Source organism: Nicotiana tabacum, chromosome 11 (assembly GCF_000715075.1).
Source record: "Nicotiana tabacum cultivar K326 chromosome 11, ASM71507v2, whole genome shotgun sequence".
NCBI classification, from domain to species: domain Eukaryota; kingdom Viridiplantae; phylum Streptophyta; class Magnoliopsida; order Solanales; family Solanaceae; genus Nicotiana; species Nicotiana tabacum.
This window is the reverse complement of record NC_134090.1, coordinates 123,556,094-123,578,975: the sequence shown is the minus strand read 5'-3', so window position 1 is coordinate 123,578,975 and position 22,882 is coordinate 123,556,094. Positions and strand designations below refer to the sequence as shown.

Genomic DNA, 22,882 nt, shown 5'->3' with positions numbered 1-22,882 from the left:
CTTAAATTTTCGTTCAGGGTGTACCACAGGCATTTTAAGGAGGCATATAACGTATTGTGTTAGATGGTATTTATCCGCAAATTCGTCTTTAAGATATTTCAACAATTTGTGTTATTTTAAAATTATTAGACGTATTTATGCTTCATGTTGTACTTTCTTATTAATTTATTATGCATGGCAATTTAGTTTTACTATTGTTTTGTTATTTTACTTTTTCGTCAAGCACTTTAATAATTAGATTTCTACATATATATTACATATATATTTTTTATATAGCCATGATATGGTTTACAAGAAATTGCCTTAAACAAAAAAAATTAAAAAAAAAAAACCCCGGAAATAAAAAAGCCCGTTAGGCCCGCTAAGCCCACGAGCCCGACCCGTTTAGCCCAGGACCATATGGGCTTAGGCCCGTCACGGGCTGGTTCCACCCGTTGAGCCCACGAAGCCCGGGACCGTGAGGCCCGGGACCGCCAGAGCCCAGGCCCGTTAAACCCTGCCCGTTTGGCCCATTTAGGCCCGGGCCCGGGCCAGAATACAGCACTATTTTAGGATGGATTTGCTCCAGAACACTGCCAAAAGTGTAAAACAGAAAGGCAGCGTATATTTTCATCGTCGGCAACAGACACACACTCCAGCTACTTGCCATTTGTAATATCATAAATAAAGTAAATCTTAATTTTTGCGAGAGCAGTCTGTTTGATCTGGTTATTATTTAGAAACTCAACAAATTCGTCATTGATCATGATTTGTTCAATTTTTTCTTTTTTCTAGCAACTATTTTCCATGTACTCTCTAAATCCATAATTTTATAGTTTACAAAATAAATCATCAATGTTAGACAAGAAGCGATCGACTCAACCCTTGTAAAAAAAATTGGGAAGGGAGAAATATAGGTTCTCGTACCTTTCATGTTCACAACTAGTAAGCAATTATAACCAATAACCAAATGCATAAATCATGTATGAAATAAATCAAAGCTTGCCAAAAAATTTGTTCGCAAAAGGAACGATTAAAGAGCTTAAAACTTCTACCTCCCAGCTACCATTAAAAGCACACCGTTGAAGTCGAGTCAGAGCACCAGAGAGAGTAGGATTACGAGAACTGGCAGCAGCAACCATTTTATCTGCATCTAACATCATCAATGCTGTGCCTGGAGGGGTAGCTGACTCCCAAGCATACTCAGAGGCAGCATAATTTGCATTTTCTCCAAGGAACCAGACCTTCAAAAGTATGTCATAACCCATTCATAAAAATAAAAGAAGCCATCACAGATACTTGGTAGTTATCTGGTAGCTCAGTTATCAATAAATTAATTTGTAGATGAGATTCTTACTGCTGCTTGGACCATTCTCTGCAATGCCAGGGCTGATTTTGGATCGGAGGCAGATACGCTATCAACTGAGGTAAGTCCAGACAGTGAGCCAGGTTGTGGAGGAGGCAAATCCAGAACTATAGTGACTGCTTCCAATGCAGTGTGTTTTCCATCAGGACCAGCTCCAACTAGACAAGTCTATATATTATATCACTATAGATTAGCATGCATGTCTACTACACGAATGGAAAAACTTAAAATGACAAAGGAAACATAGGGAAATGTATGAAATGGAATTTTACAAGGTAAGGCAAAAATGAGAGGTCAAAATTTCACAGAGCACTATATCTTAGATCTAACAAGAAAATCAAGTTAATGTAGCAAGACAGAAAACAGGATGTGAATTAGCAAACAATGTCAAAGCTCCAACGAAGTTGCTCAACATTCAACTAAGTGGAAGAAAAATTCTGCAAATCATACTGCACTGGCCGATGAAAGTAGCGTCCCTGAGAGTACCTACAGATAGATCAATTAGAATGTCCCACTGTAGTTGAGAGAACGGACTGACATTATAACCTACAACCATTACACAACCATGAGGGACATGTATTTTCTGACACCCTTCTGCACATTTAACCTTGTCTTAGGATTACACGTGGATTGAAAAGAAAAAAGCGATTTTTGATTTAAAACACTGAATCTAACACCCCCCGGCACACCAAGATTTAGACATCTGGAGCATGGACTTAATGACATGAGGACTGAACACTAAGCAAATCAAGAATAGGAAACCTCTGTTTGGCTCTAATACCATGTTAAGAAAAAAATGGACCTGGTGCTTAACTCAATCCCGAAAGCTAGTTCACGAGGTGAGGACTGCCAAAAACCATTTAAGGAGACAACAGCCTATTCCCTAATAAATTAATAAGATGCACTAAAAAATGTATCCATGTGAGATGAATAGACTGTTCGCAATCGCACTATTCTTCATTTAAGAATTATTTGTTAAAGAAAGAAATCTGGGAGGACCCAAGATCGTAATCCACCCTCACTATCTACTTGATCAAGCATATGATGGTGGAAAGAAAAAAGGAAATGAGAGTAGAAAGAACATCAGGTTATGAAGTGCAGCCAGATGATAAAATACTTAATCACACTATGCGTATAAGTATTTACAGATACAGAATTTGCAAAAATTTATCAATTCAATTTTGTCAGACAATGTCCCATTTAAGGGCACCAAGGTTGATAGACACTATGCAGGACTTAGGTTATTAAAAGAATCATCATAATACTCCAGTTTAGTACACAAAAAGTAGATAAAGTATGTATAAACAGACCTTGGTCAGCATTATATGTTATCAACATCTGTCAGTCTATGTGGTAATTAGGGAAACTACAATCTGCTACACATGCAACTTTGTTTTAAACTATTCATTACGAACAGCAAACTCAAATTGGAAACTAATAACTACAGAGAAGTTATAGACATAATCGCCAGCACAAGATTAACTGAAACATAAATGAGATCAACTTTAAAGAAAGAACAGAAGCATTAATTAAGGAAGAAAAATCAACTTTACATTATGTTATGACAGTGAGCTTACTTTCCATAGCAGTTGTAGCACATCTGCATCTATCTTTCCAGGAACTTTGGTGGCAAAAATTCTTGCTATCTCTAGAAGGGTTACTGCCATATCAGGAGTAGCCTAACAATCACACAGCAAAAGAAAGTAGGGCATGTGAGCTCTGGGGATTATGCCAATTATCTAACGATACAGAATTTTCACACGTCTATTAACCGTAGCATGGAAAAATCGTGAGCCTAAGCTTGCATTCACCCATCTCTGTCTCTTTTATTGGTGTCATGGACACAGATCTCAAGATTAAGATTAAAAGATATGAATCTTGATTAGGTGAGCATAAAAATACATCAAGTTTGTAGGTTTGAAAGTGAAAGGCATAATTGTCTGAGAAGATCAAGGGCCATGAGGGGGTTCTCAGATGTCATTCAAGATCTTTGCTTATTAGACTTACCATTGCAGGGAGCTCAATTCACCTGGTCCAGAGGAGAAGAGAATATCCGAGCATCAAAAATAGATAGATTCCTTGTGTCATCAGAACGGAATGATACTTTTCAAAAAATGAGCCAAGTTGCGCTTCCCAAAGTCATCTCAGATCATTCTCGTATCATGTTGGAAAGTGGGGACTGGGATTCAAATCCATCCTACTTTAAATTTGAAAACATGTGGTTAAACACGGAAGGCTTTCAAGATAGGATCAAGTCATGGTGGCAAAGTTATGAAGTCAATGGCACTCCTGACTTTGTACTGGTGAATAAATTGAAGCTACTAAAAAAAGATCTCACAACTTGGAACATAGAGGAATATGGCAGAACTGCAGCTAGGAGGGGAAGAGCCCTAGAGGAGCTTTTCTTTTTGCAACAACAAACTGAAGGCAGAACTCTTTCTCAAGAAGAAAAATCCAGCATGATGAGACTTCAAATGGAAATTCAGCAGCTGGCCAAAGCAGAAGAAGTTTCCTGGAGGCAAAAATCAAGATGTTTGTGGCTCAAAGAAGGGGATAAAAACACCAAGTTCTTTCAGAAAGTTGCCAATTCCAACTGGAGAAATAATTGTATTGACAGACTCAAAATTGAGGATGATTTCATTGAAGACAAGGCTTTAATCAAAGGTGAGATTTTAGACTTCTATCAGAAGTTGTACACAGAAAATGAAAGATAGAGACCTTCAGCAAGGCTAGAAGATGTAGCAACTTTATCTTCAGAAGGGAAAGAGTTGCTGGAAAGACCATTTGAAGAGGCAGAAGTTCTGGACATTATCAAAGCTTGTGCACCTGATAAAGCTCCAGGTCCAGATGGTTACACCATGGCATTTTACCAGAAATCATGGGCAGTAGTAAAGAATGATATCATGGGTGCACTTCATTATTTTCACCAGAATGGCAACTTAGTCAGGTCTTGTAATGCCTCGTTCATAGCTCTAATCACTAAGAAGAAAGGAGCCACTGAATTGAGGGACTACAGACCAATCAGCTTGATTGACAGTGTTTATAAAATAGCCTCCAAGATCATAGCAGAGAGGTTGAAAGGGGTGGTAGGGAAGCTAGTTTTAGGACATCAAAATGCTTTCATCAAATCAAGGCAGATCACTGATGCAGCTCTAATAGCCAATAAAATATTAGATTGGAAGATGAAGTCTGAGCAACCTGGTCTACTTTTCAAACTTGACATTGAAAAGGCATTTGACCAACTCAATTGGGCGTACTTGATTAATATACTCAGGTAGATGGGATTTGGAGAACGCTGGATTAGATGGATTAAATTTTGTATTACCATAGTGAAGTACTCAATTTTAATCAATGGTGGATCTGTTGGGTTTTTCTCTCCCCAAAAAGGCCTCAGACAGGGAGATCCACTGTCACCTTTTTTGTTCATTCTTGCTATGGAAGGCCTAAGCAAAATGTTAGACAAAGCTAACCAGCTCCATTGGCTAGAGGGTTTTAAGGTGGGCAATGAAGAGGGCAATTTTGTGATAGTGTCGCATCTGCTATATGCAGACGACACTCTGATTTTTTCCGGAGCTGAAAAATCACAAGTTCTATATCTTAATCTCACGCTGATGATCTTTGAAGCTATTTCAGGCCTACACATGGACATGATGAAAAGTACCATCTATCTGGTTAACACAGTCCCAAATCTGGATGAGCTTGCAAAGGTTATGTGATGTAAAGTGGGATCTTTCCCTACATCATATCTGGGGCTCCCATTGGGAGCTAGATACAAGTCTCAAGGCGTCTGGAATGGAGTGATTGAAAAATTTGAAAGGAAACTGGCTTCCTGGAAAATGCAATACCGATCCTTTGGAGGCAGACTAACACTCATCAATAGTGTGCTAGATAGCATACCAACATATTTCATGTCCTTATTCCCAATCCCAGCTAAGGTACAAAGGAGACTTGATCAATTAAGGTGGAATTTTTACGGGAAGGCAACAGTGACACTCACAAGTTCCATCTAGTTAAATGGCCAAGAGTTATTCTTCCTAAGAACCATGGAGGGCTACGGATAAAGGATCTTGCCTTGCATAACAAAAGTTTATTGATGAAATGGCATTGGAGGTACAACATGGAAAGTTCAGGGCTATGGAAAACAGCAATTCAAGCAAAGTATGGGGTGGCAAACAACTGGTGCACTAAGCAGGGGAGAGCTCCACATGGTTCAGGCCCCTGGAAACACATTTCAAAGCTTTGGGGAGAATTCAAGCTCAAGTCATCACTCAAGCTAGGGAACGGGGGTCATATATCTTTCTGGAAAGATAAATGGCTAGGAACAGAGACCCTGAAAGATGAATTTCCAGCTTTATTTTTACTTGCTAGTAATAAAGATGCAACTATCTCACATGTTTGGCAAAATAGTGCTTGGGCTCCACATTTCAGAAGGGACATCCAAGATTGGGAGTTGGATGATCTGTTGGGTTTGCGGGTTTGCTCAATAAATTATCAGGTGACTTTTGGACCTTTGAGCCAAAATCTCCGGATTCTACAAGCAATTATTTCTGTGATCAGAACATATGAACCATCTAAACTTAGTGCCACTGCCACCCCTGCTGGCCCTGATAGTTCACTTAGCAATAATGTAACTTGCTTTGTTCTTATATTATACTTGAAAAATCTCCCTGTTGTATCTCCACTTTGAAGGATCAAATTTATGTCTCTGTCAAAATGGCTCTCAAATTGCGAGGACTCTTTGGTATGGAAGGGGTCAAGCACCAGTTATTTCTCGGTGAATTCTGCTTACAAAAGCCTAATGGGAAATGCTCATTCTGATAGGAGTTGGCCTTGGAAACAAATTTGGAAGGTAAATGCACCCACAAAGATGCTATGCTTTGTATGGTTGGTGGCCAGAAAAGCTTGTTTGACTAATGAAAAACTTAAGAGAAGGGGATATCAACTGACCTCCAGATGCTATCTCTGTGGAAGGGAAGCAGAAGACAACTCCCACCTGTTTCTTCACTGTGTTGTTACCTCTCAACTGTGGCACATGTTTCTAAGTATTGTCAGAATGAACTGGGTCATGCCAAAAGATACATCCGACCTCTTGAGATGCTGGGCTGGTGTGACAGGTGGAGTCAGACAGAAGAAATGGTGGCAGAAGATCCCAGCCTACATTTGGTGGTCAGTCTGGAACGAGAGGAACTCCAGATGTTTTGAGGATGTTAGCAACTCCATTCAGAAAATCAAAATGAACTTTTTAGTACTTTTTCTTTTTTGGTGTAAAGATTGCCCTGTAAATGATAGTGACTCCATACTTGATATCATAGAGTCCTTGTAAGTTTTTGTAGTGGGGGATTCTTTTACTTTGTGGGGATGTATTCTGTCACTTTTAGTAGCACATACTTTGTGCTGATTTATATTTATAAAATGTTATCATTCTCAAAAAAAATGGCAAAAGTTTCAATCTTTAGTCATGAGGTATATAAGATGTAAGTTCATAATGAAATTTGAGTTTCATGTCTCATAGTTAACAAGTCACTTACCCCTGTTCTAGCGGCGTAGCCAGGAATTTCGTCAAGAGTGTTCAAACTTGAAATAAATCAATAAATTTTTTTGTCCATGAATGTGTACCAAGATTTTTATATCAAACTACGCAATATTTAGCTAAACAATAAAAAACATAGAACTATGATTTTGTAAATCAAAAGATAGGTTGGAATGGGGTGAATCAAAAGAGAGAGCCTATACTGTCAAAAGAGGATATGACAATCTATGCTCCAACAAGGAATTGATCGACAAATGGCCTTGGAAGCTTATATAGAAAACCAAACTACCTACAAAAGTAGCTAGCTTTATGTGGACAACATTGTATGAAGCTTGTCTTACTCAAGACAATCTTAGCAGAAGGAGCATACCGACTGTGAATAGATGTTATATGTGCCAGATGGAATCTGAGAGTGTGAGGCATCTTTTTTTGCATTGTTCAGTAGCAGCTGATATTTGGAGTATGTTTTTATCAGTTTTTGGACTTGCCTGGGTTATGCCAAACAGTATCAAGGAAGCTTATGAGAGTTGGTGTTCCTGGAGAGTTGGAAAATCCATCAAAAAGACTTGGTCAATGGTACCTGGTGCTATTTTTTGGAGTATTTGGAATGAAAGGAACCGTAGATGTTTTGATGGGATTTCAACTCCCAACCACACTCTTAAAGCCACTTGTTTAATTAACTTATTTAGTTGGTTCAATCAGGCCCCTGTAACTAGTGTTGAACTATTTCTGGATTTTGTCTGCTCCTTAGTTGTCCCGTAAGTTATTGTACATGAGCAGACAATACCTTTATGTTGTAATTTTTGCTATGCATCTTCTTGATGACATTTAATGAAATTCCCTTACTTCATCAAAAAAAATACTTCAAGCTAAAATGAAGTGACAATAAGGCATACTTAACTATAGTTGAATAGCTTGAATCAACTAAAGCTCTCTCAACAAATGGCTGGACAAATTAACACCTCTCTACCAACCACAATATCATAGGAAAACATTACAGGAGAAAATGATCTTACAATTCCACAAAAGAACAATGAGCATCTCAATATACAAAACTTCCAATGTAGAACAAACATATGTTCTTAAGCATCTTTTATCTAGTTCTTGCATCAATATTTCTTTTATCATGGGACAAAACGATAAACTCTTTATCTTTTCACATGGTGGTGAAAAAGAAAAACATTATGATGGAAAAGAAAGGGGCAGAAACAGAAAATTCAATGTCCATTGAACAAGTATAAAGTTTTCTCTCTCTACTGTCAAGCTCTCAGGCACACTCCCCGAGGAGCCTGGGAACAAGGAATCTTAGGTTTCCATGAACACCATTAGAAAGCCCCCAAAATTCCGACCACTCCACTGAAATTTTTCCGACGAAGAAGCTGCCACGCGCCACCACGTGCAGCACCTACCGGCGACCTAATCGCCACGCGCCGGGCGCGTGAGCCCTTTTCCGGCAGGGTTTCAAAAAATTTCTTTTGGACAGCTTCCTCTACTGATAATTCCGACCAGATCTGTACAATTTTTTCAGATTTCCGACGACTTTTATTTTTTCCGGGGAGCGGGGAACCTCTGTTTAGTCCAGATTTCAGTATCTTTTACATCAACAGCTCAACTGTGATTACCATCAAACACTCCTTATAATTTACATAACCTGAGCAGCTGGGTGGTACGATATGGGAGACAACCGGATTTATTTCAACGCAGGATTCAAATCTTTTGACATCACCAGATGGAATTCCAACAAAGATGTATGGTTCAAATGGGTGGAGAGAAGTTGCAGCATGATGAGACGTTCATCCATGGGCAGAAAGGCAATGGAATGGATTTGTTTTGTACTTAAAGAAGCATCGACAAATCAAATGAATTTAGTGAAGCGATGGAAGTACAAGGAACATATGACAGAACATTTCTGTACCAGGAAATTCAACGTTCATGGAAGATACATGAGCATTCTGTCACTGAAGGGAGAAGGGAGATCTGTTATTATAATTCCAGAGTTAGCTTTGAATGCAGGTTGGAAAGACATAGCAGCTAAGATAGAAAGATTCATACATCAGACCCCCAAAATGAATCCCACGGCCCCACCTAGAATCACTGTGGACAACTACCCTTATGTCAAAGCAATCAAAGAGAGTAAATGGCAATCCAATACCCTTCGAGAGGCAAAGGTCAGCATAAACAATGGAGATATCTCTGTTGTGGAACCGACAGGTAGCGAGAATTCTGGTCTACTAAAAAGATGCATTGTCGGGTTTTTTGGGAAAGAAATCAACGAGAGACCCACTTTAGCAGACATAAGGCGATGGGCTAGTGCGTCATGGAACAAAGCATATGGAGTAAACATGTATGAAATGACAGGCAACATGTTTCTTTTTGAATTTCCAAACAGATTCATGGCGGAGCAGATTATGCAAGGAGAATGGAGTTGGAAAAAGTTCAAGCTTCATCTGGAATGGTGGAGTCATACTGCTGGATGCATTCCAAACTCACAAATTGAGGAAACATGCTGGATTAGAGCCATGGGGATTCCTTTACATCTATGGTCACAAAAGATCTTCAAAGAAATAGGAGAACTCTGTGGGGATGGATAGCTACTGAAGAAGAAACTGATCTCAAAAATCATCCTAAGTGGGCAAGAATTAAAATTGTTGGTGATGGCAGAAAGACTCCCAATGAGGTTGGGATTGAAAGAGACGGTATCAAATTTTTCATCCCAATCTGGGCTGAAAGACAGACAAGATATGAGCTGAAGATGCAAGAAAACGAACAATGTTTTGAAATAGAGAGATATTTGAACAATCTAGTGGGGTGCACCATATTGCAAAACACTGATAAAGGAAAGGCAAATGTGCAACTTACAGAAGGTTCGAGTTCGATGAATCAGAGCAGTAAAGCGACAAACAACGAGCTGAAATCCTATGACTCCGACTTGGCTGCACAAGTCATTTTTAATGATCTCTCGTGTGAGTTTTCTGATGATATTAGGCTGAAGCCTTGTTTTGAGGAAATGGGAGGACCTTCTTACCTGAGGGCAAAAGAGTCCACTCCAGGGGACTCAATCCCCAATGAAAACCTTGAAAGTATGCCAAAGGCAACACTTAACAGTTGCAGTCAGCCAGAAGGTGGAGCAGAGATAGCAAGATTGGAACAGAAGGCAGGGGAGCAGAGCACAAACACAAAAATGGGGGAAGATCAAGTTAGAAGTGCCTTTGGAACAACTAAAGCACTTTAGCTCTATCCAAGATTGGGAAATCGAGGAGGTGATTCCTATAGCAGTTCAGCAACACAATCCATTAATGGATAAAGACATGGATGCAACACTATAGGTCCATCAAAATATGATCAAATTGGGGAAAATGTTTGGAGTAGATTTTCAAGGCCATGAAGAAGAAGCATTGGAGTTGTTAATGCAAATTGACAGTTTTAGACAGGTTAGAAGGGTGGAGACAGAGTTGGCGGTGAAGAAACAAAGATTCAAAGGATCACTGGAATTAAAAGGTTTAACTTCGTTTGATGTCAAATTCAAGAGTGACGGGAAAAGGAGTAGGGAAGAGATCTATCAATCATTTCAATATGAAGATCAAAGTAATTTCCTGGAATGTAAGGGGATTAAACGACAAGAAGAAAAGGGAGATCATAAAAAGTCAAGTGCAGAACTGGAGGGCAGACATTATATGCATGCAAGAGACAAAAGTGGAGGGGGATATTAAGGAAATAGTCAGTCAAATATGGGGTGGTAGATGGGTGAGGTATGCAAGTTTAGAAGCTAGCGGCACGAGAGGGGGGATTTTGTTATTATGGGATTGCAGAGTATGGAAAGGGGAGGTGTTACAGACTGGTGCATACACTTTGACTTGCAAGTTCGAGGCTCTTTTACAGAATTTTCAATGTCACATAACATGAGTGTATGCTCCAAATTGTAGAATAGAAAGGAAAATAGTATGGAGAGAAATTGGTGCAGTGAGGGGATTGATGGAAGGTCCTTGGGCGGTTTGTGGCGATTTTAACGTTACAAGGTACCCTTCTGAAAAACGGGAATGTTCAAGGAGGTCCAAAGCGATGGTGGAATTCTCGGATTTTATAGAAGATATGGAGTTGATAGATCTACGACTTGAAGGAGGCTACTATACTTGGTTCAAAGGGGACAATCATACAGCCGCTTCAAGAATCGATAGATTTCTCATTTCAGAAGAATGGGATGAAAGCTTCAGAAACATCAAGCAAACTATCCAACAAAGGTTGATTTCGGACCATTCACCTGTGGCTCTATACTGTGGTGCGTGGGAACAAGCTAAATCATACTTTAAGTTTGAAAACTGGTGGTTGAATGTGGAAGGTTTTGATGACAGAATTAGAGACTGGTGGACATCTTTTGAATTCTCAGGAAGACCAGATTACATTTTAGCTTGCAAGTTAAAAGCTCTCAAGGGCAAGCTAAAAGAATGGAGCAGAGTTTATGAAGGTAATTTGGGACTGCAAAAATCAAAATTGCTAAGTCAACTAGCAGGTTTTGAGACAACACAACAACTAAGAGCGCTGACAGAGGAGGAATCAGTGAGGAAAGCAGCTACTCTAATGGAGATTGAGGAACAACTCAAGAATGAAGAAATTGTATGGAGACAAAAACCAAGAGCTCTGTGGCTCAAAGAAGGGGACAGGAATACAAAATTTTTCCATCGTACTGCAAATGCACACAAGAGAAACAACAACATTGATCAACTAATGATTCGACAGGAAGTAGTCGAGGATCCAGACAGAATAGAGATTGAGATAACTGAATTCTACAAGGAGTTATACAAAGAACCTGAAGAGTGGAGACCAACGGTCAATTTCGAAAATAGCTCAAGAATTTCTGAATCAGAAAGGGAGTTTTTACAGAGTAACTTTGAGGAACAAGAAGTTTTGACCTGTCTGAAGATGTGTGCAAGTGACAAGGCCCCAGGTCCGGATGGATACACAATGGGTTTTTTCAGAAAGTGTTGGGACATTTTAAAGGAAGACATCATGGCGGCCTTCAACAACTTCTATTCTCAGGAGATGTTTGAGAAAGGCTTCAATGCAACATATATAGCTTTGATTCCAAAGAAGACAGGTGCGAAAGAATTGAGAGATTTCAGACCGATCAGTCTGATAGGGAGCTTCTACAAATTGCTCTCAAAAGTCTTAACCGAAAGACTTGGTAGGGAAAATTGTCGATGCTCAACAAATGGCTTTCATCAAAGGAAGACAAATAATAGATGTTGTGTTGATTGCCAACAAAGCTGTGGATTCAAGAATAAAAAAGAAGGAACCTGGAATCTTATGCAAATTAGATATTGAGAAGGCCTATGATCATGTAAATTGGAGCTTTCTACTCAGAATGTTAGAACTAATGGGTTTTGGGCAGAAATGGAATAGATGGATGAAATTTTGCATATCTACTGTAAAATTCTCCATTCTCATAAATGGATCTCCTAAAGGTTTTTTCCATTCACACAGAGGTCTAAGACAAGGTGATCCTTTATCTCCCTTTCTATTCATTATAGCCATGGAAGGATTGAACAACATGATCAAAACGGCTAAAGTCAGTGGATGGGTTAAAGGTTTTGAGGTAAACAGGAGTGGGGCAAACAATCTAAAGATCACACATCTCCAATATGCTGCTGATACTCTAGTCTTCTGTGATGCCGAAAAGGACCAACTTAGATTCCTAAGAATCATTTTGGTCTTATTTGAGGGAGTCTCAGTATTACATATCAACTGGAGAAAGAGCAATATTTTTCCCATTAATTAATGAAGTTAACAACATGAAGCAACTGACACAGATATTGGGAGGAGAAGTTGGGTCCCTACCAATTGTTTACCTTGGGATGCCTCTTGGTGCAAGATCCAAATCAAAAGAAATATGGAATTCAGTCATAAAAAAGTGTGAGAAGAAGTTGTCAAGATGGAAATCACAATACCTATCTTTGGGGGGCAGGCTAGTTCTAATCAACTCAGTATTAGACTCACTCCCTACTTATATGATGTCTTTGTTCACAATTCCAGCAGGCATTTTACAGAGATTAGACAAACTCCGAAGATCATTCCTTTGGCAAGGTAATAAGGAGAAAAAGGTCTTCCATTTAGTTAAATGGAACACTCACAATGGATAAAAAACAAGGTGGTTTAGGAATAAGGAATTTGAAGAATCATAGCAAGGCTCTTAGAATGAAATGGTTATGGAAGTACTCTCAAGAACCCCAATCTTTATGGGGCAAAGTGATCAAAGCAAAGTATGGTGAGGAAAATAATTGGGTGTTAAAAAAAGTCAGAACATCATATGGAGTAAGTGTGGAAATCCATCAGAGAACTTTGGCCTATAATGAAGAATCACTCCTCCATAAGAGTGAACAACGGAAGGAACACATCATTCTGGAATGATAATTGGTTAGGAAACGGAAGCTTAAAGGAAAGATACCCCGATATGTTTGGTTTAGCACAAAACCAGCATAAGACAGTAGCTGATATGAGGAGTCATCAAGGATGGGAAATCGCTCTAAGAAGACAGTTGAATGACTGGGAGATAACAAGATTAGCTGACCTTTACAAAGAGCTGGAAGCATTTAAAGGATTACAGGAAGGTTTTGATTCACTTTGGTGGAAGAGGCACAACAGAGGGGTTTACCGAGTGAAGGATGCATATAAGATTTTGAATCATAATAATCAACAGGTGGACCCATGGCCTTGGAAACATATATGGAAAACAAAGATTTCATACAAGGTAGCTTGCTTCACTTGGCTACTAGCAAAGGAGGCGGTATTAACCCAGGATAATCTCATAAAAAGGGGAATTTCTCAGTGATCAAGATGTTTTCTGTGCGGGGAAAATGCTGAAACTGTCACACATTTGTTTCTACATTGCAAGATTACAGACCAACTATGGAAAATCTTTATTAGTCTTAGGGGTATTTCATGGTCAATGCCATACAGGCTTAAAGATGTCCTTTATAGCTGGGAAGAAGCTGGAGCTGAAGCAACTAGTAGAGATAGATGGAGGACTGTCCCGGCTTGTATCTGGTAGACAGTTTGGAGGGAAAGGAACAATAGATGTTTTGAAGATAGAAGCAATCCAGTGCAGAAGATAAAACTCAATTGTATTCTTCTTTTTTGTTTTTGGTGCAAACACATTTACATAGAAGATATATTGACAATCATAGACATACTAGGATCTTGCTAGGTCTCGAATTAGAACATCTACTAATCCTCTCCATGTAAATCTGGTTTTCAGTGCAACCTATGTACTGATGTTTTTAATATATACAATAGTTACCAATTCAAAAAACAAAAAAGAAAGGGGCAGAAACTGTAAAAACTTTCAAGGATGTCTACATATATCACAAGAAGAAACTAAAAAGTACAAAGCTCCAAAAGTGAAATAGAGTCACTATGTAAAGACAAGATATGTTGAGGATGATCACTTAATTGTTTACCATACAAAACCTAGACAACAATGCAAAGATAATGCCTTTACCCGGCTCTAAGTACCTTGAAACGAGCATGAAGTGTTAACAATATATCATTCACTAACGGTGCTGGCCAAGCTGGGTCTGACAGTTCTGAAGCGATGATGGATTCCAATTCATCAAAAGACTCGTGAGGGCTTTGCATCCATATCAGTGCTTTTATTACCATTGCACGAACATAAACACATTCACATGCAACAGTTGTCCGCACCACCTCCATTAATGATGCCAATAAACTTGCAATTGTGTCCTTGGCACCAGTGGCATTAGATATCGAGGAAACTCGGCGTATGCCTAACCAAGGACAAGAAAATCAAAAAAAAGAGATGGAAGAATCAGGAGGAGTGACAATTCCGGATCCAACAAAGAGAACACAAAGACCATTGAAGAATTGAGGCCAGACTCCAATTATAATATGAGAGAAAACTGAGTTACTCCAACTAAATAAAGCCAACAAGTAAGCTATTCTTTACAGGACATAAAAGCAGCAGGTAATTCACAAAGAAAAATTACCTTAAGAGATGCAAAATCTATAAGTAAAAACGATGCGGGAAAAGACTGATATAATTAGTAATAGCATAAGAAAAATAATTCAACTTTTTTGAGAAAGGTAACAATATTACATATCTTTAGCACAAAGGCTGTGCTAAGAGCCATACTTACAGGTCATAGCAAGCAAAAGTATGTCCTTGTTCTTCTTGCAAAGACTATGATGTCTAACCACGGATCACATGACCTACAAATTCTTCTTTACACCAAAAGTAAAACAAGAGTAAACAATCCGTCTTGATTTATATATAGGGCTGCTAGATCCATCAAAACACCTTGTATTTCTCTCCCTCCACACAGTCCACCATATGATGGAATGGTTTTCCACCATTTGTTCTGTCTAACCAAACCTTGGAGCTGGTCCAGTATGCTCGTAACACCCTGTTTGTTTTAAGGATGGTCCATTGCAGTCCTTTCATGCTTCAGGAAAAGTTGCCAGAGTAGATCAGTTACTTCACAATGCGCAAAGAAAAAATAAAGATGACTATTGCTCTCTGCTTCCTTTCCACATACAGTGGCGGAGCCACCTTTGTCCAAGGAGTGTCAATTGACACCCTTTCGCCTGAAACTTACAATGTGTAGCTAGGTAAAATCTTTTTTTATGTATATATACTATATGTTAAATCCTCTTGACTTCTTCATGTGTTGTCTTCTTTATATTTTGCACTCCCTTAGTGAAAATCCTAGGTTCCGCCACTGTCCATAGGTAACATCTTGAGCAAAGCTGCAATCCCTCTCTTCAAATTCTCTTGAGTCAAATGAGCATCCTTGACAACTAGCCACACAACGTGATACATTAAATGGTATTTCAGCTTCTGAACAGATTTCCAATGCCAATTGTAAAACTGCTGTCCTGTAATACTACTTCATTTTGCTCATCCTATTTTAGTTACATGTGCTACATATTCATCTATCATGTCATTTCATGAAATTGTGAGCCCTGATATCTAAAATGTCTGTACTTAGGCACTGCAATCCGTCTAATCGCCTTAACTTCATTCTTCGTGTGTCCGCCAGTCGTGTATATACTATATCTTACCTTTACTTATCCTCAACCAGTCGTGTATATACTATATCTTACCTTTACTTATCCTCAACCCTTACTCTCTAGTCTAGACTAATTCTGCATAGTTCAAGCTTTTAGTTGACTCCCTCGCTGGTTTCATCCATTTAACACAATATCTTTTGCAAATAACACACCATGAACTCTATCCTGTATTATATTGGTTAGCTCATCCAGAACTACAGTAAGTAAGTATAAGGCTCAAGGCAAATAGCTAATGTGAACCCACGATTATGGGAAACTTCTTTATATCTCCTCTCACAGTCCACAAATTTTGTGATGGCTCCTATGTATATATCTTAGGTGCTCTCCAAAACTGGAAACTCTCTACATCTCATGCTTATTCTCTCTCTATGACCCAAAACTGCAAATTCCTTATATAGCCCATCTGTTACTCTATTTTAAGACCTTGAGAAAGATCATTTGCACCACATACAAGCAATTAATGAATTCTTCAACCGGTATGGCTTTTACAAACCATTCCATATCACAAAGAGAGAGAGAGAGGGGGGGGGAGAGGGAGAGACCACGAATTATGGCTAAAATGCATATTCATTTTCATTACCTTCAGGGTGAGAAGTTTCATTATGATCTTGATCATATGAGTCGTTATTCTCAGGAAAGGTGTTAACATAAGCTCCTTCGTCAATATCTTGTAAGCCCAAAGCAAAAGCTGCAGCACGACTTTTACCCATTTCTTGCACCACCCGTGCTGCTGCATGAAGTACAGGCCGAGAGAAACTGCGAAAAGAACTCTCCAATCTGCCAAAATGAAGGGTGTTATCTTACCAATTCAGAACGAAAAAGTTGAACCTATGGGTTAGGAGGGGGCAGAGAGCAATAGAACAAGCTTGAGAACCTCCTCATCACAAGTTTGATCAAAGGTTGAGGACGCCTTGTCTTTGAAGACTTATCTTTGGAGGACTTTGACGGAGCTGCATCCTTTGATTCAGAATTTGAGTCTTTAGCTGATGGTGCTTCTGGAAGCTTAAGAATTTCTCTGGTCAGTCTATACCACCCAGCGGCTCGTTCCTCAGTCCTACAGAGTCCAGAAGTCCACAGAAGATCAAGTATTCATCAATCTTACAAATTAGGCAGTCTACAACATTAGGAAAAGAAAAGTTCTGTAGAAGGAGCTACCTCTCAGCATTATCAACTTTACCCAGCACACAAAGGATTGCCTCAAAACAAACTCTTTCACTAGGATCAAGAAGTAGCTGATAGAGCACTGAATTGAACTGAGTCTTAATGTCTGGCCTTTCTGCATATGCAATATGGAGTTCGCCAAGCAATCAGCCATTTTATCTACTCCCAGTCTCCAAACAGAAAAGGAACTTGCTTGCTCAGAATACATTTCAAATAGACATACCATCTAATGACCGAGCTCTGGATATACTGTGGCACAACCTAGCAAGTGCAACTCTAGCAAGAACATCATGCATATGGAGTACATCCTGTAGAGCCCCTGATTCAAACAAATTCTGATAGTATTAGTGGCTAATAAATGACTGGGAACTCAGAGAGTTAATATTAACTTACCACCAGGCTGCACAAGTTTCCCTGCAAAAAGACAAAAAAGCTATAGTCAAAAACCAACTCTAGACCATCAATCAAATACATCAACAAAGAAATTCTACACAATGATTTCATGAAAATCACTAAAAGTATTCTTTCTGTAGGTCTTAGCATAAGACACCACAGCATCATGATCTCAGTAACAAACATTAAGACATTGCTACTTGTCAAGTGAAAACCCACAAGAAAACAAATACAGAGTTATTTATCTAAAAGGAATACGAATGCAGATAGGAAATGAAGTCCTCCTTAAAGAGTCCACACCCTGATCGCTATAAACTCATGATAGTTTGAAGAATATCCCAGAAGTCCAGAACTTCGGCACTTGTAGGTCCTTTCCTCAGCTTATTCTTCACTTCTTTACTAATTGAACTGTGCTTCGTTTACAAAACACACTGTTCATTCTACTGTTTAAGGTGTTCCTTCTCTTCCCTCTAACTGTTAAAGTGAGGATTCTCAAGTTTCTATATCTTTCCACGACAGAGCACTTCAACAATTTATCAAGAAATATATTTCTTTTTCATATTTAGGGATGTGCGGACCTCGATAGAATTCAAATTTTTCAAAGGAGAAAAACCGAAACTATGGAACCTTTGCACTGCCCAACTGTTCCTATTTACTTAACACAACTGCACTATTTATTTAGCACCACTTCCCTCCTCGTTGGCTTTTATGTTCTTGATCAACAGATAGCACTATTTCTTCAAACACAATGAACTCCAAAGCGCTCCCTCCATAGCACTATTTCTTCAAACACAATGAACTCCAAAGCGCTCCCTCCAATAAGTCTCGAACAACTGGCTATAATCAGATTTCGCTTGTTTTGTTATTTCTTTAGAATATGGACTATAGAAACCTGAGAAATTAAACAATGAAAGAGCTATAGTGTCTCTATCTTGTGAAGATTCTTGAAGCAAAGCATTAACCCTCAATGATTGGACTTACTAAGCCTCTAGGGGAATTAATGTTCTTCAGGGAATCGATAGAGTAGATATCACAATTAAGTCAATTACATGAGGCAAGGAAAAGAACAGAAACAGGACACGAAATGAAACATCCTTTTCAGTCTTTTGGGAACTGCTAAATAAAGGATCTCTCTTCAATGCATCTATGATACTTCAAGGCTTTTTCCATTCAACAGGTTTTTACCCTTTGCCAGTTATCTCTATCCTCCATATTTTTAGTTCAGACACTTGACTGAAAATAATTCTGCTTTTGGTAAAAATGGTGTGGTAAAGTGCTCTTTAAACCACCTTTTCTTTTGTAACTTTTTTCTTTTGGGAGGACAGCAAATGCTCCTGCACGCGCACCTACAGAGCTACAATTTAGGTGAAAAAATTTGCCAGTGTTCATTAACATAAAACAAGAATCAGCATCGTAATGCACAGTATTGTAAGTTAACACAAAATAGAAATTGGAGTACAGAAACTGAAGTTCTTCAAACTATTAAAGCAAAAGAAACAATTGCCAAAAGCTTAAACACCTTATTGAGAATATTACCTAATCCCATTGCAACTCCATATGGATCACTTGTGGCTAAGTCAGAGAGAATTTCTAAAGAATGCCGCACAGCAACTGGATCAGCAAATGAGACACTGTATCACCATATAAAATGCCTTAAATTTGGCTGTTCGGCAATGCAAATAAAATTTAAACAAACTTAAATGTATTTTTTAACAAAACAGAATACTAAATTATTTTAGTAGACTAGTAATAGTTTGAAACACTGTTGCAGATGCAACACTGTATGACTTTTCTGCTCATTAAATAGAAGAGATCAGGTAATAGCTTATCAAGCCATGCTGAATTTCTGAAAGGCAAGAGCATATTTAATGGCCCAGGCCCCTTAGGCCGAAGACAATGCTCTTGGTAAACTTGAAAACCGGGGGCATGATTTTCACCTCTTGACGTTAAACCACTTTGTAGCAGACATCTCCAGGATTTATTAGGCAATCAATTTACCATATCCTCCATAATATGCCAGAAGAACATGGTTGGACCATACTTCATATGGTAAAAGTTACACTAGTAGTTATACCAGCATTGGTTAATTAAGCAGAGTTTAGACGCATGTAAACCAAGAATAAGACAATTTTTTGTTTCAGCAGATTTAGTGTCTCTGATTACGACAATAGACCACTAATGAAATTGGATATACCACAATTAAATAGCAAAATGAGAAAAAATAATCAAAATCTTTGTCCATTGATTAGAAAAATATCAACACTAGGGAGCAAACAAACCCTTGCACAGCACGATGATGGAAAGCTGGATTTCCTGGATCCAAGGGAAGTCTTCTCAACGCACTCAATGCAGCATATTGCAAATTACCCCGAATAATAGACTGAAAAATGAAGAAGGGGAGAAACAGTAAGTCGACAGCTTCCAAGCAGAACCATGAGATTGGTGAAAACTTGTAGCATCCAGCCGTGTGATATCTATTTGTCCAACAGCCCTTACCCCACCCAACTACAAAAAGAAAGAGAATAATTGCATTCGCACTTCAACTTAAATCAAAACCACTTAAAGCAAGGCTCAGTTACTCAAAAACGCCATGAGTCGACTCATTCAGCAACTACATTTAGATGATAGTGAAACAGTCTAGAACAAGTCTGTAAACAGTAGAAAACCATATTGCAAAAGGTAATTATTATACAACAGATGGATCTCCAAGATAAAACACGGATGTTATTTCAGAATTTCAAGGAACCATTATATACCCGAAATTGGCTCGTGATAACTGTTACGTATCACCACTTCATCAGTGTATAGAACTTCATGCAGTTGAACTATGTGAACCGTCTTGTCTAAACATTAAGATTATTTTTATTCTAATAAGTATTGTCATAGTGGATAGAACTATAAAGAGTAAAAACCTACAAAAGAATATGATTCTCTACAATAATAATCTCATAGGTGCACCCAAAATTAACTAAAAACAAAAGATGGGCACTCATTATAGCAAATCATTTTTCACACCTTCATATATTCTCTTGTTCTTTTTTTTATTTTTATTTTTTTGACGATGGTGTTTGGGCCGCTTGGCGTACTGACTATTTCACCGCGCACCTGCTCCCACCGACACAGGTATTGAGTAACTCTGCCCAACAAGGCGAAGGAAGATGTGATAAATCATTTAGTGCTTTTTGCCTCCGGTGGGATTTGAACCTGAGACCTCATGGTTCTCCTCTCACTTCATTGACCACTAGGGCACACCCTTGGGTGCTAAAAGAGTTCTCTTGTTTCCTCCACCCACAAAGTATCTGTGTAATAGCCAAAGGACCTAAATCCCATGCATTACAGCTTCTTTTCCTCCTGCAGAAAACTTAGTGAACGTTACATTCTTAACTGTAGCCGACATCCTAAAGTTTAAAGTGTTAGAGATCGTGCATTTTTATTTAATTTTGTTCGGTCTTAAATAGCCCCTTCACGTGCATTTAAAGCCCCTCAAGATCCTCCTGCCACAGCTCTATCCATTTTTACTCATCAATTCTCATATCAGGATCTCGATGTTCTTTAGAGTTTGCCCTTAATCTGTTGGAAGCCACTTCAAACCACATCAAAAAGTTCTTCAAACTATTGAGTTGGGCCATCTCAGAATCATACAGCATCAAAGTATCATTCGTCCACCAATAGCAAATGAAATAAACTATAAGCTATTGATCTTTCCTCTCCTAGCTGTGAATCCCTTCAAATACACTAATGTCACTGCTCTATCCATTGTATTTGTTGAGTTCCTCGGTAACTATAATGAATTGCATGGTTGATAGAGGATCCTCTTGTCTCAATGTCATCGACTCCAGAAGAAGCTTAAGAGAGTCTAATCATGATTAAGAACATTACCGACTCATTAGTGATAGAGTGGATAGAAAAAAGGAATGTAGATTTGTTCTTCTTTTTCTTTCTTTTTTCTTTTTTTTTTTTTTGGGGTTTAGAATTATTATTTTCTTTACCATTTCATACAAGATACATCCCTTGGTCTAGATACGTAAATATTATTCTATCCTAGCATATGCCATCTAAGTAAAGATGTATTTGCAATTATTAGTATTTTAGAGTTCCAAGTCTAACAAAAAGATTGTAAAAGACATACTACCAACTCTTCTTTGAGATTCTGTAAAAATAATTTATCAACTAAAATTTGCACTCAGTTAACTTAGATCTAAGAGAGAGAGGACACATCTTCAAACTACAAAAATCCATTCACATGTACATTGGCCCAAAGATTTCAGGTCATAGAGAAGAAATTTTGTGTTCCTGTTTGTTGGAAAAATCTCCTTTCCTCGCTAGTTTGTAATATAAGAAATTATACCCAAGGAAAGAATAAAATAATTTGCAAACAAAATTTTTGATTTATTACTGTGATTTGATGAATGTACCTCCTTATCACCTCCTTTCGTCCCAAGGATGCCCTTCTTGCGTTTTTGTGGTGTATCAGCAACCTAACAATTGGAAGTCATCAATAAACAACTTGAGCCAAACTTTTTCAATGATTGAAGTAGATAAAGTCATTAAAGAACCTTATCCAAAAAGAAAGCTACTCAAGAAAAACGTTTACAGTTGTTTATCTAACAAAATTTATGTGACACTATTTCCTTAATAGTCCGTTCCAAAAAAGAACGACGTATTTCTATATTTGGTAACAATTGACTTTACCCTTCTCATCTAGAAGAAGCTTTTATAGCCACACAAATGTTATGCATGTTCAAGGGTACAAGTTTCAAATGTTTTATAGCCCCACTAATGTTATGGGCATATTTAAAATCACAAATTTCAAAAGTTTTCATTTTTTACTTAAACCCCGTCAGATTCAAACTATTTCACATAAACTAGAATGGAGGGAGTAGTAGTTGTGTTTATTTGAGGCAAAAACTCTTAGTTACTAGAAAGCATATTTATGATTTTTCTAGCATACTAGAATCAACAAACATAGTACCTGTGGTATAGATGTACTATTTGTTCTCATAAACCAAAAACAGAAATGTTCTTTTTTGACAAAGGTAACAAATTCAAAAAATAGAAATATTTTAATAAGCCACAACCACAAAATGCTATAAAGCACACTTTACATCTTGGAAAGAAAGACAATCTGGCAAAAGATTAATTTTATGTGTTAGTGATAGTGGTGCAGAAACAACATACAAGTAACTGGCAGGGACCTAAGTAGTTGACAATGGCGTCGTTCCTTTTCAAACTACCTTCCAAAGCCTCTTAGCTTTTTATTACCTCTCTGTAAGGACTTTCATTCGCTTTGGCCACAAGTATCATTATCAACTTTTCTTAATTTTTTTGGGATAAACCACATGAGTTCATACTTCACCAACAAGTAAATCATA

The 22,882-nt window shown here is 38.2% G+C and overlaps 1 protein-coding gene across 2 annotated transcripts in view; it reads right to left on the bottom strand.

The window, feature by feature from the left end:
- LOC107760880 (uncharacterized) overlaps positions 1-22,882 on the bottom strand; it is a 39,865-nt gene that overhangs the window by 11,751 nt on the left and 5,232 nt on the right. For both annotated transcript variants that reach the window (XM_075225449.1, XM_075225450.1), the window contains 12 exons: positions 21,926-21,988; positions 19,790-19,890; positions 19,047-19,141; positions 17,511-17,531; positions 17,341-17,436; positions 17,112-17,232; positions 16,831-17,010; positions 16,537-16,733; positions 14,382-14,653; positions 2,923-3,024; positions 1,337-1,513; positions 1,035-1,223 (listed from right to left, as the gene is read on the bottom strand). In XM_075225449.1, coding sequence (XP_075081550.1) covers positions 1,035-1,223; positions 1,337-1,513; positions 2,923-3,024; positions 14,382-14,653; positions 16,537-16,733; positions 16,831-17,010; positions 17,112-17,232; positions 17,341-17,436; positions 17,511-17,531; positions 19,047-19,141; positions 19,790-19,890; positions 21,926-21,988 — 1,614 coding nt within the window. The remainder of the gene's footprint in view (positions 1-1,034; positions 1,224-1,336; positions 1,514-2,922; positions 3,025-14,381; positions 14,654-16,536; positions 16,734-16,830; positions 17,011-17,111; positions 17,233-17,340; positions 17,437-17,510; positions 17,532-19,046; positions 19,142-19,789; positions 19,891-21,925; positions 21,989-22,882) is intronic.